We start from the raw sequence: 14,482 nt of genomic DNA on the forward strand, positions 1-14,482 counted from the left end.
GGTAGTGCTGAGTAAGGGGATTTGGTGGCAGTAAACTCTCTTCCAATGGCAGCCATAAATAATGGAGCTGTGAAGGCAATTGTGTGCGAGCTAGGGACACAAGAAACTTAAAAGAGGGTAAGACGACAGCAAAATAACAGCTTTCAAAGAAGACCAGAGAACAACACAATCAAGCAAGGCTTGTGGGTTAATTGCTGTTTGGTCAGGCGTTGAGTAAAGTAATTAGGTTGTTATTAAGCTGTTTGACAACTGTAAAAACCCATCAGAGGCAGAAGAGTGTAAAGTGTAAAGAACAGAGGAAGAATCGATAAAAAGTTCCTGGTTTTAAAAAGCAACACAAAAAGCATGGAGAATTCTAATTCACAATGACAGTGCATGTTTTTTCTGAACATCGGGCATGGTCAACAGACTTGAGTATAGTCTACTGACTACATCATCTCTCTCCAGTTAAATCACTCAGAAAACAAAGGTTGAATCACAAATTTCGACTAATCCATCCAAAGACAACAGATAATCACACTCCAGGATGCAGATTAGTAAATATGCGGTTCCAGTAATGCTAAATATGGTAAGAGCTACAACCTAGTTTACCTAGACACTGTGTACAGTACCTCTCAAAGTTTGGAATCATTAAGACTTTTAATGTTTTCGAAAAAAGTCTCTTATGCTCATTAAAGCTGCAGTTATTTGATCGAATATTCAAAATATTATATTATCAAAAATATTACAATTTAAAATAACTGTTTTTCAATATGTTTCAATATATTTTAAAATGTAATTTATTTCTATTAGGGATGCTCATTTTAACCAGTTAACGGCTAACCGACTGTAAGAATTTTGACCGATTAATCAGTTAAACAGTTTAAAAAGTCATTTTTTTTTTTTTTCAGTAATTTATCAAAATATTTTAAAAGGTTTGCTGCATGGTTAAAAAACACAAATTTGAGGAAAAAAAAACAAGTCGCAACTAATTCACATCTCATTATTTCATTGAGAAATAGGCCTAATGCTGATGCGAAATGTTTGCAAACATTATAATAAACACTGTAAACATAGCTAGACTATTTTAGTTCTCCTCACTCCAAAACAAATCATTTCAATTTAAAAGGAGCCTATTTAGAAAAGAACAAGAATTAAAAATATAAGAAGCTATAAACGGCAAGCCAAAACGAATTCACTTAAGCTAAAACGAAACTGACACCAACGTTGGGTCTCTCCTTCGACACAAAATCAAATGTTTCCATATTCGCAATATATTGTGAATGCCAAAATATTATTATGTACTTTACTCGCATTCCAATATCCACTTGAAACAAAATGTTTTACATAACATCACAGTGGTACAGTAATGCTTAGCGGCACACATTTTACTACATATAAAACTGAGCAGTGTGTTTTTTCCATATGTTTGACTGACTGAATTTTATTATAATAATGAACAAGCTGCATTGTCAAGGTAGCAATGCTTAACTGTGTGCGCGCATGCCCGATATATATAAAATGTTTTTCTCCGCTCGCAGAAGCACTGCAGGTGCGTGATGTGATATGATGTGATCATGTGAACCCTCATGTTCTATTGTCTGCTACTTTTTGCGCGTGTAAAATGAATCCCTGCAAAACAAATGTTAGTATTTTTAACGGGTGACAGACACTTTTCCTTTTTGATTTAATTCAATTCTAATTTAAAATAACCTTGTCGGTTAACGGTTAATAGTCTGGTAACAAGCGTCGGTTGTCGGTTAGGAGAAATAACCAAAATTAACATTCCTAATTTCTGTAATGGAAAAGTTGTATTTTTATCATTACACCAGTCTTCAGTGTCACATGATCCTTCAGAGATCATTCTAATATGCTGGTTTGCTGCTCAATTATTATTATAATTACTGGTGCTCATTTTTTTATAATGATTCTTACTATTATCAATGTTAAAAACTGTTTTTGCTGCTAAATATATTTGTAGAAACTGTGATACACTAACACTTTCCACCTACTTAAACATAAAAACGTAATTTCAGTTCAAATTACATTAAACTGACTTAAAAATCAAGTTGAATTTCATATAAAAAGTTGAAATTGCTCAACTAATTTTGATGAGTAATGTAAAAACATAAGTTGGCATGACTTTGTGATTATATCATTTTTTACATTGTACATTTATGTCAGGATTCTTTGGTGAATAGAAAGTTTAAAAGAACAGCAATTATTTGAAATAGAAATCTTTTGTTGCAATATGACTTTACTGTCACTTTTAAACATTTAATTACGCCAGATTTTTGAACAGTGTATCATAGTGTCCACAAAACATTAAGCAGCTACAACTGTTTTCAAAACTGATAGGAAATATTTCTTGAACACTTAATCAGCATATCTGAATAATTTCTGGAGGATCGTGTGACACTGAAGACTAGAGTAATAACTGCTAAAAATTCAGGTTTGCAATTACAGCAATAGATTTTAAAATATATTCACAGAGAAAAGGGTTCTTTTAATTTTGAATATTTTTTCACAATATAACTGTTTTTACTTATCAAATAAATGCAGACTTTGTGAGCATAAGAAACTTAGTTCAAAAACATCAATAAATCGAAATTATTCCAACATCTGTAGTATATATACCTGCACAGCATGTGTAAATGTAACTAGTAACCTTAGATTGCATGTTTCACACATTTACAAAACAAACTAATGTTTTAATGAAAATATGTCCTTGATATTGTTATTATGAAGTTACCACTTCATCTGTATTGCATCTGTATAGTCATGCTGCTGTCTGTCGTGCCTAACAATGCCCTTCAGCTTAGACTAAATTCACATTATAACAACCTCTTGTACCTTGTAGCTTAATTAAAATCAATTTAAAAAACAGCAGGAATAGAATAGATGCCTATGTGGTCGAAAGACAATAGGAAAAAAATAAATCACACAAGCCTAGCAAATGTCATGCATATGAAAAACTTCCTGGTTGTTCAGCAAGGGGCTCACGAGTTTTCAGTGTGGATAAGTGCACCATGACACATGCTGGGTCGTTGGTCTGTGCATGTGTGGGCGCTATGACAACCGTCCCGTGTGCCATACTAGGATTTCTCTTTGAACTCTTTTATCGTGTCCGCCTGGCCCAGATGGCGCTGTGCTACTGCTCATGTTACATAATCAAACAGCGTGAGCCATGAAACATTTACAATCTCTTGCTTACTGCCTTTCCGTCTCTTATAAAGGATGTCAAACCCTCTGTTATTTTCTGTCTTTTCAGCAAGCCTTCTAAACAAATAATGATCTTATTGTCAGATGTGAGCCATTGATCTGAGAGACATCCAAACCCCAAATCATCTCAGCAACATAAAAGATCCTGTCGTATTGCCTCCGCAGAGCTTTTGTTCCACTTTAAATACTCCACAGCTGCAGCTCAACGCACAGCGCATCTCTGACTCAAAGATCTTGGGAGGAATGACTCACCAGAGCTGGCCACTGGATCTGCTTGGCTTTTGTTCCCTGCAGCTGGGCACCCTCCTTCCTTTTGGCCCAAACCAGCTGATGTTCCAGCAGAAAGATCTGGAAGTCTTCATTCACCTTGACCCACTCACGCTTATCCCACTCGAGGTCATCAAACTCAACATACACCTGCAGAAAGAGCAAAGAAAAGGGGTCACGCTCTGAGCACTCGTCTAGTAGAGCCCACATTAACCTCAAGCTATACAAGGCATACAAGCATATAAGTGGTGTGGAAACAGTGTTGATGTGGAACATTAAGGACTTTCACATGACTCACATCAAAGTTACCCACTGCACTAAACTTTAATGAGTGAAGCGCCAAGATCCAGCATCAGCCCCGGGTAAGTATTCTGCCAGATCAAGCTTTGTACACCATGTTGTAATTGTTATACAATTTCAGCTTTGATGTTGTTCGCTGATGACATTTTGAAGCACAACTAATATTTACCAGACAATTTGCGTGACTAAATTTAAAGTTGACAAAATTTTCAATGACCTCACCATAAAAAATAAATAAATAAACTTGTATTCTAATAAATAAGGTTGTTACAATTCCAAAATTTTAGACTGCAGTAAAAAAATAAATGTTCCAACTGCTTACACTTGCTTAAGACGTAAACGACTGTGTTTACTAGGATAGACTAGATGAATCATTCTATTAGTGCAGGGTTTCCCAAATAGGATATCACAACTGTATGGGGTTCAAGATTTGATTAAAAACGGATTAAATAATTATATAAAATGTGAACTCAGTTCACAGTAAATGCAGTGAATTCCATCTATGCATGTGCTGAGAGTTTAATGAACAACATGGGCTGGGTTTACTTTATTTACACTTTATTTACTTTTTTTTTACTTTGTATAATTAAAACATAATAATAAAATAATAATTATTATTATTCGGTTTGATTGAATTTCTAAAACGCCAGTGTAAAAGTAATGTGACTGATACACAATCACAACTACAAGGTTTAAGTCTACTTTAAAGTCAAGGTTTAAATAAAACACTTACTAAAAACTATTAATTTTTTTATCTATTAACCTGCATGTCATTTGACCATTAACCGACATTAGATAACCAAGAATATGTGAATATGTCATTCAATTATTGAAATATTAACTTTAAATCTCAAGGGGTACTTAGTGTAAATATTTTCAGCTGGGGTTCAGCAGACAAAAAAGTTTGGGAACTCCTGGCAAAGTCATTTAAAAAAAAACTTACTGTTACAGAAAACAGTTTAGTAACTTTCAGTGTAATTTCACAGCAATAAAACCTCAGTGGCCTTAAATGACCTCATTTTGGTTTGATTTCATGGACAGACGTGGTCACTGCAGAGTGCAGTCACACTGAATGTCCAGCCTTCCTCGCAGTCACAGCACTAAAAACACATCTCGGTCCAGCTCTTGTCCTCAACTGTGAAACAACCCATGGCCATGTGATTCAATGCAAAGCTGGTGTGCAGGACTTTTGTGTGTTTGTGAAACAAGAGGGAGAACATGTGTTTGAGCTGCTGGATGTTTTCAACATACGCAGCACGTCACAACGACAGCATGCTTCTGGCCTGTCAAAGTCTCCTCTTTTGCCACATGTGTGTGTAAGGCAGGCGTAGCGTGATAGGCTGGAGAACTGGTTTCCAAAAAATAAGACTGAGGGTTTGGCACTATTTTTGAGTCTGTATTCAAAGTGGAAAAATTGTTCCTCCACTGGACAACATCCATCTGTTGACTAGTACGATCCTGCACTCAACATTTTTAAATGTACAGAAAGTGCCCAGCTAATGATTTGAAACACACAGATCTAGTGCTGAGAGCTTTGGGAATCATCAGCGTGAGTGAGTCAGCCGAGAGCACATTGCACAACCCCAGTGCTGAGCAACGTGCAGTAACAGGAGCTGGTTTCATAATGTGGATTCATACCAGAAATGATTCACTGACTCTGCCTCTTGTGGTTTTCTCACCATGACTAGGGTTGTGAGGATCTAATGAGTGTGTTTGGAAGAGTAGGAGTGAAGAACAGACCTGTCAGGACAGATTTCACATCTGGACCCCCCTGTTATGTGCAGGTTAAGCTAAAGAAAAAAGCCAGTTCTAATGCATTGCTTGAAGGAACGTCCTATTCCACTACCCCTACCAACAATAATGTCACAGTGCTGTTTTATAGAGTAACCCAATGACCAATGAATGAATGAAAACAAAACAATTTAAAACCAAAACAAAGTGAATGGAGCTTGCATGTGCACATGTAGCTTGGCACTCTGGCCATTTCTTAAAGGCCTTTTTCACACCAAAAAAGAGAACTATAACGATAACTACATTAGCATTCACACCAACAGATGATACCTTTCTTTATTATAAGCACATGCTGCAGTTTTTTGTCTGCCGCTCTTATAATCATAAAGAGAAATGTTTATAGTTATAGTTATCATGCTTGTTGCAAACATCCATATACCGGACCCAAGTCCTACAATGCAGGTCTAAGGAATCGTTCCTCTGTTATCATCCAAATCATCAGTCTGATCATTTGAAAATTAATATCCCACCTCTCCTCAACAAGACAAACAATTTCAGCTATCATTTAAAGCTGCACCAATATTAAAATCAATTTAAAGCCATATACTATTTTGTCAACAATAAATGAAAAATAAACAACCATTTTAAGTGCTGATTTTTAATTAAGTCCATGTTTTTTTTAAAAAAAGCTTTGTGCAGTAGATCACAAAAAGTAATGTAAAATGTAAAAATAAAAAAATAAAAAACATCCACTATTAAATATCCATTATCACACAAACAGTCCAAAGCCCAAGTATAAGCAATAGCAAGAGCAATAGTGATAATCAGTGGAATTTCCTGGCCAGACTGGGATGTTGTCCAGCTTGGATATTGTATTTTCACAATGCATCTAATTTTATTTGGGTTTCTGTTGAATATCATTACTACAAGATAACTATCTCATATTGTGTAAATCTGCTGCTTCAGGATATAGACATTTTAGACAGTTTTCTGGGTACAACTAAAATTTGTACTGCTGGCATGCCAATTCCCATTTCAGCTATTCTTTTTCACCATTTTAGGTGTTTTGGTCGGTCATATGACCTCATGTGATGCACACATCCTTGCAGAGCACAGCACATGACCTTCCATAACACCCACATTAACAGAAACAACAGACACTCCCACCTCAGTATCTGTACATCTGGATTAGAACATGAAATGACAGATGTCCTACCCTCTTAAAAAAAGTTCTTTATTAGCATCTATGGTTCCATGAAGAACTTTTAACATCCAAGGAAACTTTGCATTCCACAAAAAGTTCTTTATAGTGAAAAACGCAAAATGGTTCTTCTATGGCCTCGCTGTGAAAACCCCATTTTGTCACATTTTTTATATGTAACTTCAACGTTGTTTTTCTGTTAATCAGTCCTATAAACTATAAACCTATTCATTAAAAGTCCCATATCTTATTGTCACATATCTCCCCACCTCCAAAATGACCAATATAAACATTTGAAGTCTGTGAAGCCCAAAAATGGTTAGTCAGCTTACTACATTTTTAAACACCACCTCCCGGTGTGTGTAGGCATGTAAAGTCCAGCCCTCATTTCTGTGGTGACACACATGACTGATGGCTTCTCCTCTCCCCTCCCCCCGTCCTCCTGACCCCTCTCTCCCATAATCCCCTTCACAGCAGGGATTGTGGAGGACGGCTTCCCTCATTCGCCCTCTCTCTGTCTTAGAATGAAACATTAACTTCATATTGTGTTTCTGCTGAACCCACCCTCTCAGTTGAGTCTCTGCTGCTGGCTAGATGAAAAATTCACTCTCATTAAAAATTGACAAGGGGCAGAGGGCCAGAATGAGTGTGTGTGTAGGGCACAGTTACTTCTGGTTATTCAGGCAGTGACCTGTTGGCCTGAGGTTCTTGTATTAGTGAGAGGCTGGCATACAGCACTGCCACAAATAGTACTTCAGTAATTTGGGCTGCATATTTCATTGCAATAAAAGCAAAACCCCAACAAATATGGCAAGTGCAATTATCATTAAAAAAAGGGCTGCAATTTCATTAAATAAATATGGACTGTGTGTTTCAGAATAAAGTGTGACACTGTTTTTATGGACATGTATACAGCTCATGAGCCAGTGTTCTCAGCATGTCAAACCGATTAAGTTCACGGTAAATGCTACTATACATACAGTCTATGCGTGTATTCTGACTTTAGATATTTGCATTTAGATATGATGTGCATTTGGGAATGCAACATGCACTAACTATTTTCCCAAACTTGTAATGAGACGTGATTATAAACCAGCTGTTGTCAAGAAAAGAGAAGCTTTAAAGGTGGTAGCACAACAGATGATAAGTGCAGTATCGTGTCCCATGGCACCACATCACGCCATGTCGCAACACATCTTTAAAATTGGAACACATTATTTTCTATGAGTGTACGCACACCGGCGGCGCCGTTCGCTGTCTGTTGCCCAGCTATGCTGTGTTGTAGTTGTAGTATGAGTTGTTCTAGACGTGGCGCGATGCGGCGCTGCGCTTCTCGTCCAGTGTGCAACCGCTAGGTTTATGCATTCAGCAAATCAGTTTTGTGTTGGGCGATGGACCTTGTTTGGAAACTAAATACTACATTGTCGATCTTAAGACATCTTAAAGCCAAGCGTTTGTACAACTGTCTTCAAGTTCCTGTATTTGCAAATGCCTGGCTGGACAGGTTTGGTGAGGCTTTCTCCAAACTGGCCAAATACAAACGAGATAGCGATAAATGAAATATGTTAACAAGAAATGTGGCAACGATTCCTATTTCAAAGAGAGTGCGTGTAGACAAGGAGATAATGCATGGCCACTTGCTTGACGGCTGAACAGTGAACAGTGTCTACACCGGACGTGACACCGCCACGTCACAACAGGTTTAGTCTGTCTAGTGTCTAAACAGGACATTTGAACTTTGTGTCAGGACCTCATAAATAGGACGATGCAGTTTATAGTCAGGGATTTTTCATGTCTTGTCGAGCCGCATCCAGTGTAGCATCACTTATTATAATGAGTTACATTATTTTGTCGTGTTGCGCCGCTCGCTTCCGGCAGACAGGGTGTATTTAACTTTCTTATTCAGGCTACTTTCTTGTTTAACTGATATTTATTTTAGTGTTTTCGCAGGCTGTGTTTTCACTGACGGAAGTGCTAAAATAAACAAGCACGGTGGTAGTTGGGCTATTACCATGGCGGTGGTAAAAATCTGCCACCGTCACACCCCTAGCATCCGTCTTAAGGGCACCATCCAGGTTGCTGAGAAAATAAATGCTTAGTGGTTTATATAAAAATATTAGTATTGTAATTTAAATGTTGTACAGTGAAATGATACAATAGTAATATTTATTATTAAAGAAAAATATCTAAAAAAAATAATTATTATTATTACTATTGTGATATATAATTCAAATTTTTGGCCAAATTGTGCAGCCCTACTAGTTATGCATGAACACCCATTCACACGATCAGATTTTAGAGATGGGAGATATAGCTAAAAATAATTATATTTGATATTTTTCAGCCTGTATATATCTGAATATTTACAGTATAAAGTTGCTCTGCAGCAGATGACTGGAAGAATTCGGCTGAAAATAAGCAGAGGGAGGATGAGAAGGTTTCTGGACAGAAGTACAGTACACAGACAGATGGTATCGTTCTGCCCCTTCAGCAGGGTGGAAGCCGCCTCACTAACAGTGACTAAGCTATTCAGATTGATTACCAACCTGAACAGAAAGGAAGCCTCATGTACAAGATTAAAGAACAAATCAAACCTTCCTGCATGCACGACTACACTAGTACTACAAATCTCATCATGTCGTGCTTATATGTGTGTGTGTGCATGTGTATAAATGTTTGTGTAGCAGAAAGTGGATCAGAGCAGGTTATTCTGTCCTTTCTTCATAAATTCCTGTTCCACCTCTTGCTCAGTGGTCATGTATGCACTGATGATTCTGTGCCAAAATAAACTGACGTTTCACAATATTTCAATTACTTCAACAGAGAAGCTAGAGGTTACAATTATTATATTTATTAAAAATAATAAAAATGTTTGATTATTTTTCTTTTTTTACAATGCTACTGAATATGGTTGACACAGTCTATATCCAAAAATAACAAAAAGCACCATTAAAAAGTTGTACACACATATTCCAAGTTTTCTGAAGTCATATAATAACTGTCAGTCAGTTCCTGACTAATCTTTCGAAATATTTAAAATGAAATACCAGGTTTGTTGTCCATGAAAACAAACACAAAGAAATTTGAGAAGAAACGATTCTCCATCTGGTCAGGGCCATGAATGATAATATAGGATGACATGTTCATAAGTAACTATTTCTTTCATTTCAATTACAGGAAGTGAATACTTTTAGGCCGACAAACACATGAATTCACCATCTCTGTTGTGCAACAAATCCTGCAAGATGCCAGAGCTTTTTTACATTCCACCCCATCTGTTTAACTACAGATGTAAAGATGAAAGCACAAGGATAATCGCAGTGAAATCTGATGCGGGATCAGATTTGATCTGGGATAAGGTTTACTTATCTCTGCTAAACTAATAACTCGCTTTTTACAGGAGAAGTGTGAGGAAAAGCACACTCACTATATAGACTGATCAAAACACATACGATGGCAAACTAAAGCAATGCACTCATTAGAATTCCCATGCACAGTCTATGAAAGCAGGATGTGTTAACCTGGGATAACAAGCAGAACAAAAGCAGGAAGGGTTTGGAAACGCTGAATACAGATGACACCTCCCCATCTCGTATACAGATGGAGGAAGCCACCACACGTGCCTCTTCCATGGCCTACAGAACCGATCAGAGGTCAGGCTCCACATTTAATCTGATTATGGATTCGGTGCCAGCTGTACAAGCAGAGCAGGGATAACAGAGGGTTAACTCAGTATCCAGAACTCACAGACAACACAGACCAAGCAAGGTTAAAGAGAGAAAGGGAAGGGAGAGAGAGAGAGGGAATGTGACTCCAAAATCATGCAGGCAGCAAGGGTGTTATATAACTGTGTTCAGTCAGACGCTCGGGGAGATGAGAGCTGCCTGCCTGGTTGCTGAACCCTGCACCACTAGAATAGGGTCTGGAAAAGCAGTTAGGCTGGGCCAGGCAAGTCTTATGTAAGACTATGGAAATGCCCGAAAATGGAAAATAACAAGGCTGAAAAATTGCTTGTTGCTAAACAAGTGCTGGAATGTGGCCAGTCGTTGAGAGTGTTGTGTAGCAGAAGCAAACCATTGGTGAATAAATTGACTGTATTTTACGGAAAATAAGTCGCACATGACTATAAAAGTCATATTGGGTCAAAATTGCATTGCTGAGAGTAAAAACACAGATAAGTCACATTTTATTATTATGTTCAGTAATAATTTAAAATCCTGGAAAATAAAATGTTTACAAACACTATTAACATTTTAGTTCCCTTCACTCCACAAAAAAAAAAAAAAAAAAAAATTCAGAACAGGAATGAAAAATGTAAGTATAAAACAAATATAATTTATAATGGCATTTATTATAAACAAAATGTATTATAGCCTAAACAAATGAGGTCAACTACTGAGATTTTTTTAGTGTCAGTGCTTAAAAGGAAATAACAGACGCAGTGTATTTGAGAGGGGTCTAACAGTAACTGTTAGCATAAAAGAAGTTCAGAGCAACAGAGCTATAGCATCAGAAACAATAACTTCAAATGCTGATGTATGAAAAATGATCTCAGTATTATGCATAATCCATAGGTCTCTATGATAGTTTTGTACAATGAAAGGTTATATTCCCTGCTGAAGGGGTGCACTAGGGTTGGATATTGGGAAAATTTATCGGAACTGAATTATTTCTAACATTCAGTTCTATTAATAGTTTGAACATCTGTTTTCCTCTGGCGATGTGGACAGAACATTGTACTGAAATATGAAGAACATGTATCAGAGCCACCTGAAACTCTGCCGTTGTCATGACGATCAGTGCATGTTCAATTTTCTGTCTGCTGAGCATGAGAATCAACAAACTGCTTTTAAGCATGTGACTCATCGTCCCTCATAATTAAAAGTCTCTTTAAAAAGCACTTTTTTATGATAGCTATATGCCACTTTCTTGCGATAGAAAGATTCAAGAGGCATGCCTCAAAAGAATAATATAGCAATTTTAGGTTTAGCAGCAAAGTAGCCAGATGCAATAAATGTGAATGGGTAATAACATTTTCCCCCCACAAATATTATGTATAACATTAATTTATTTTTGATTGCCGTTCTTTTGTCTGAAATGTAAAATGATGTCATTTCACAATGTTACAGAGGATGAATGCAATAAGTAGCATTTTACAACCACTGTCCATACTTTCTTCCTTAACATTAAGCTAATGGAATTCATTGATTGCAAACTGCACTGTAACCGCAAGCCTGTGAAATGCACAACAGCACCGCATCTTGACTTTGAAACATGTAGCATTTATTAAATTAAATCAAAGCCTTTTGAAGTTTAATAAATCACATTTGACTGTGTTGCAATTACTGTTTTTCTGGCCTCAAATTTACCATCTTAAAATTGTAATTAAGACTTTTCATCACCTTAAATGTGACCAAACTTAATTTAAAAAAAGACCCCCCAGGAACCCTGAACTTATGATTCACATCCTTTGTTTTTAATGTCTATGTATTGCTAAGCAATGTGTCTGATGGAATCAGGTGGACATGACCCTAAACCAGCCAATTATACAGAGTCATCAGACAATCCAACAACAATCAAACATGTAGTTTTGCACCTTATTTCTGGAGCAGTTTTGGGAAAATTAATAAATGTTTATTTATTTATTTTTTTACAAAATTGGTACACCTTAAAACCAGCCCAGTGGTAAAGTCACTGTCCTGGACTGAATTAAGTGAAAATGCTGAAGCACATGAATGGATCTCTAAGGCGACTGCTCGCAGGCATACAAAAAACACAACTAATGTGCAGACATTACGATATGTAAGAGCTGGTTGCTATGCAACTAACAGCACATAGGTCAGAACGCTCAGTCTTTATCTTTCTCTCCACTTCAGCTTTCTTTCAAAAGGATTATGTCTGCTCTGAACGCCTGGGGAACGTGGTGAGTTGCTGGACTCGCTGTGGGTCAGTGAATTTACTGGACTCATCAGAGAGCAGAGATGGCTGGGTGGATTATAAAAGAACTCAACTGAAGTGACCCTGTCCAACAGCCAACTGTCACTGATTCACCTTGTGCATGAGAATCAACCCATCACATGGGAAAAAGGATAGTTCAGCCAAAAATGACAACTATATTTCATATATTCACGCTCATGTGGAACACTTAAGAGACAGGAAGCCAAATGTTAATACTGTTCTTTTCACACTGAAAATCCATTCTCTGCTGCAGTTTTCGTATCTCTGGCCAAATCAAAGCATATACGCAGACTTATAAGTGCAAATGGACCATTAACACTGTATCTACAATCTCAATTAGGAGTGTCAGTGGTCCACTTGAGAGATAAGTCACTTATAAGTCAGCGATCCACCAAAAGCAGGAAGAAGAAGACACCTCACGCGCCTGGCTGCCTGCTGCTGAGAACGCGCACAAGTGGATCCGCTCAGGAGAGTTCTAACAGTTCGGACATTGCATGAATCAGAGGTAAAAAAACGATGTAAATAGTTCAGTTTCTTGCACAGACCGATCGTCTTGTGTCTTTACACATCAATGTATTGTCACGAGCTGCAGGGTTTAATTTGGTTTTGTTTGTGTATGTTTTTGTTTAGTTTTTTGTTTTTTTTTATGTTTTAGCCGTGATTCCCATCCACTTACTTTATAAGACTGACAGACTGCAACGGTTTGAGCTAGAAATCTGTTTTTGTGTTCTACTGAAGAAACAAAGTCACCTACATCTTGGATGCCCTGGGGGTAATCAGATAAACATCAAATTTTAATTTTTGTGTGAACAATCCCTTTAAATCCTCTGTTTATTCAGCTACAGCTAGGCATTTCCTGCATGTTTGGAATTTCAGTGCAAGAGCGCCCTCTGTCCCATTTACTACTGATCACAGAACCGTGCTTCTCTAAAAGATAGGCATACGTATGACAATCACACCTTCTGCCTAATCACGATTTATCACCTTTGCGATTTAATTTCGATTAATCATGCAGCCCTAGTCCTAGAACGAGCTGTTTTCAGAAACATTATGATGTTATTTTCTCCCTCTTAGCTCCGTATAATGCATATTAAAGTAGTGTTTGAAAGCACAGCACTTCTTTGTTGACAGCGGTAACCAAGAAAACAACAATGTGCATAAAATTTTTATAAAAAATACAGTTCATTGCCATAATAATCATAATCCTCAATGCCCTAAAACAGACAATTAATCACCATAATCACAATTATTTCTTAGACAATTAATCGTCAGCCAAATTTCCTAATCGTGACAGCCCTAGTGGAGGGACACAAATCTTTCAGGTTTCATAAAACTATCTTCATTTGTGTTTTGAAGATTAACAAAAGTCTTATGGATCATTTATTCTCTAAGAGAATTAACTAAATGCTAACAACATTAGAGATGCACGTTTTTATAACCAATTGGTGAGAAATGATTTCATATGAAGAATCACCTGTGCTTTTATAATGTAAGTCAATGTGTAGATTACATAAGTATTCACAGAAAAAGAAAAAACAAGCTCATAACAAGCCCAGTGACATTTCAGAGAGCTCACAGAAAGATGCTTTCATCAATAAATGACTTCTAAAAGCATGTCTGCACGTCCTCCCCACCGCTTCAGACAGTAGAGTTATTATCATTCACCGTGCCGTGTAAGAGTGTACACTGGAAAATCTGCCCCTCACTAACAGCAGCAGGACTTCCCTGACTGGCTGGGCCTAGACCGCTGCAGTCCAATCACTGCAGGCCCACACGCCGCTCAGCTTGTGCTGATCGCTAACCTTACAAAACCAGAAATCTGCC

At 37.3% G+C, this 14,482-nt stretch overlaps 1 protein-coding gene across 3 annotated transcripts in view; it reads right to left on the reverse strand.

Annotated features, from left to right (window-relative positions):
• The window catches only part of LOC109052664 (probable JmjC domain-containing histone demethylation protein 2C), a 133,233-nt gene that overhangs the window by 70,777 nt on the left and 47,974 nt on the right, over nt 1-14,482 (reverse strand). For all 3 annotated transcript variants that reach the window (XM_019070077.2, XM_019070076.2, XM_019070075.2), the window contains exon 2: nt 3,454-3,618. In XM_019070077.2, coding sequence (XP_018925622.1) covers nt 3,454-3,618 — 165 coding nt within the window. The remainder of the gene's footprint in view (nt 1-3,453; nt 3,619-14,482) is intronic.

Source organism: Cyprinus carpio, chromosome A12 (assembly GCF_018340385.1).
Source record: "Cyprinus carpio isolate SPL01 chromosome A12, ASM1834038v1, whole genome shotgun sequence".
Taxonomy (NCBI): domain Eukaryota; kingdom Metazoa; phylum Chordata; class Actinopteri; order Cypriniformes; family Cyprinidae; genus Cyprinus; species Cyprinus carpio.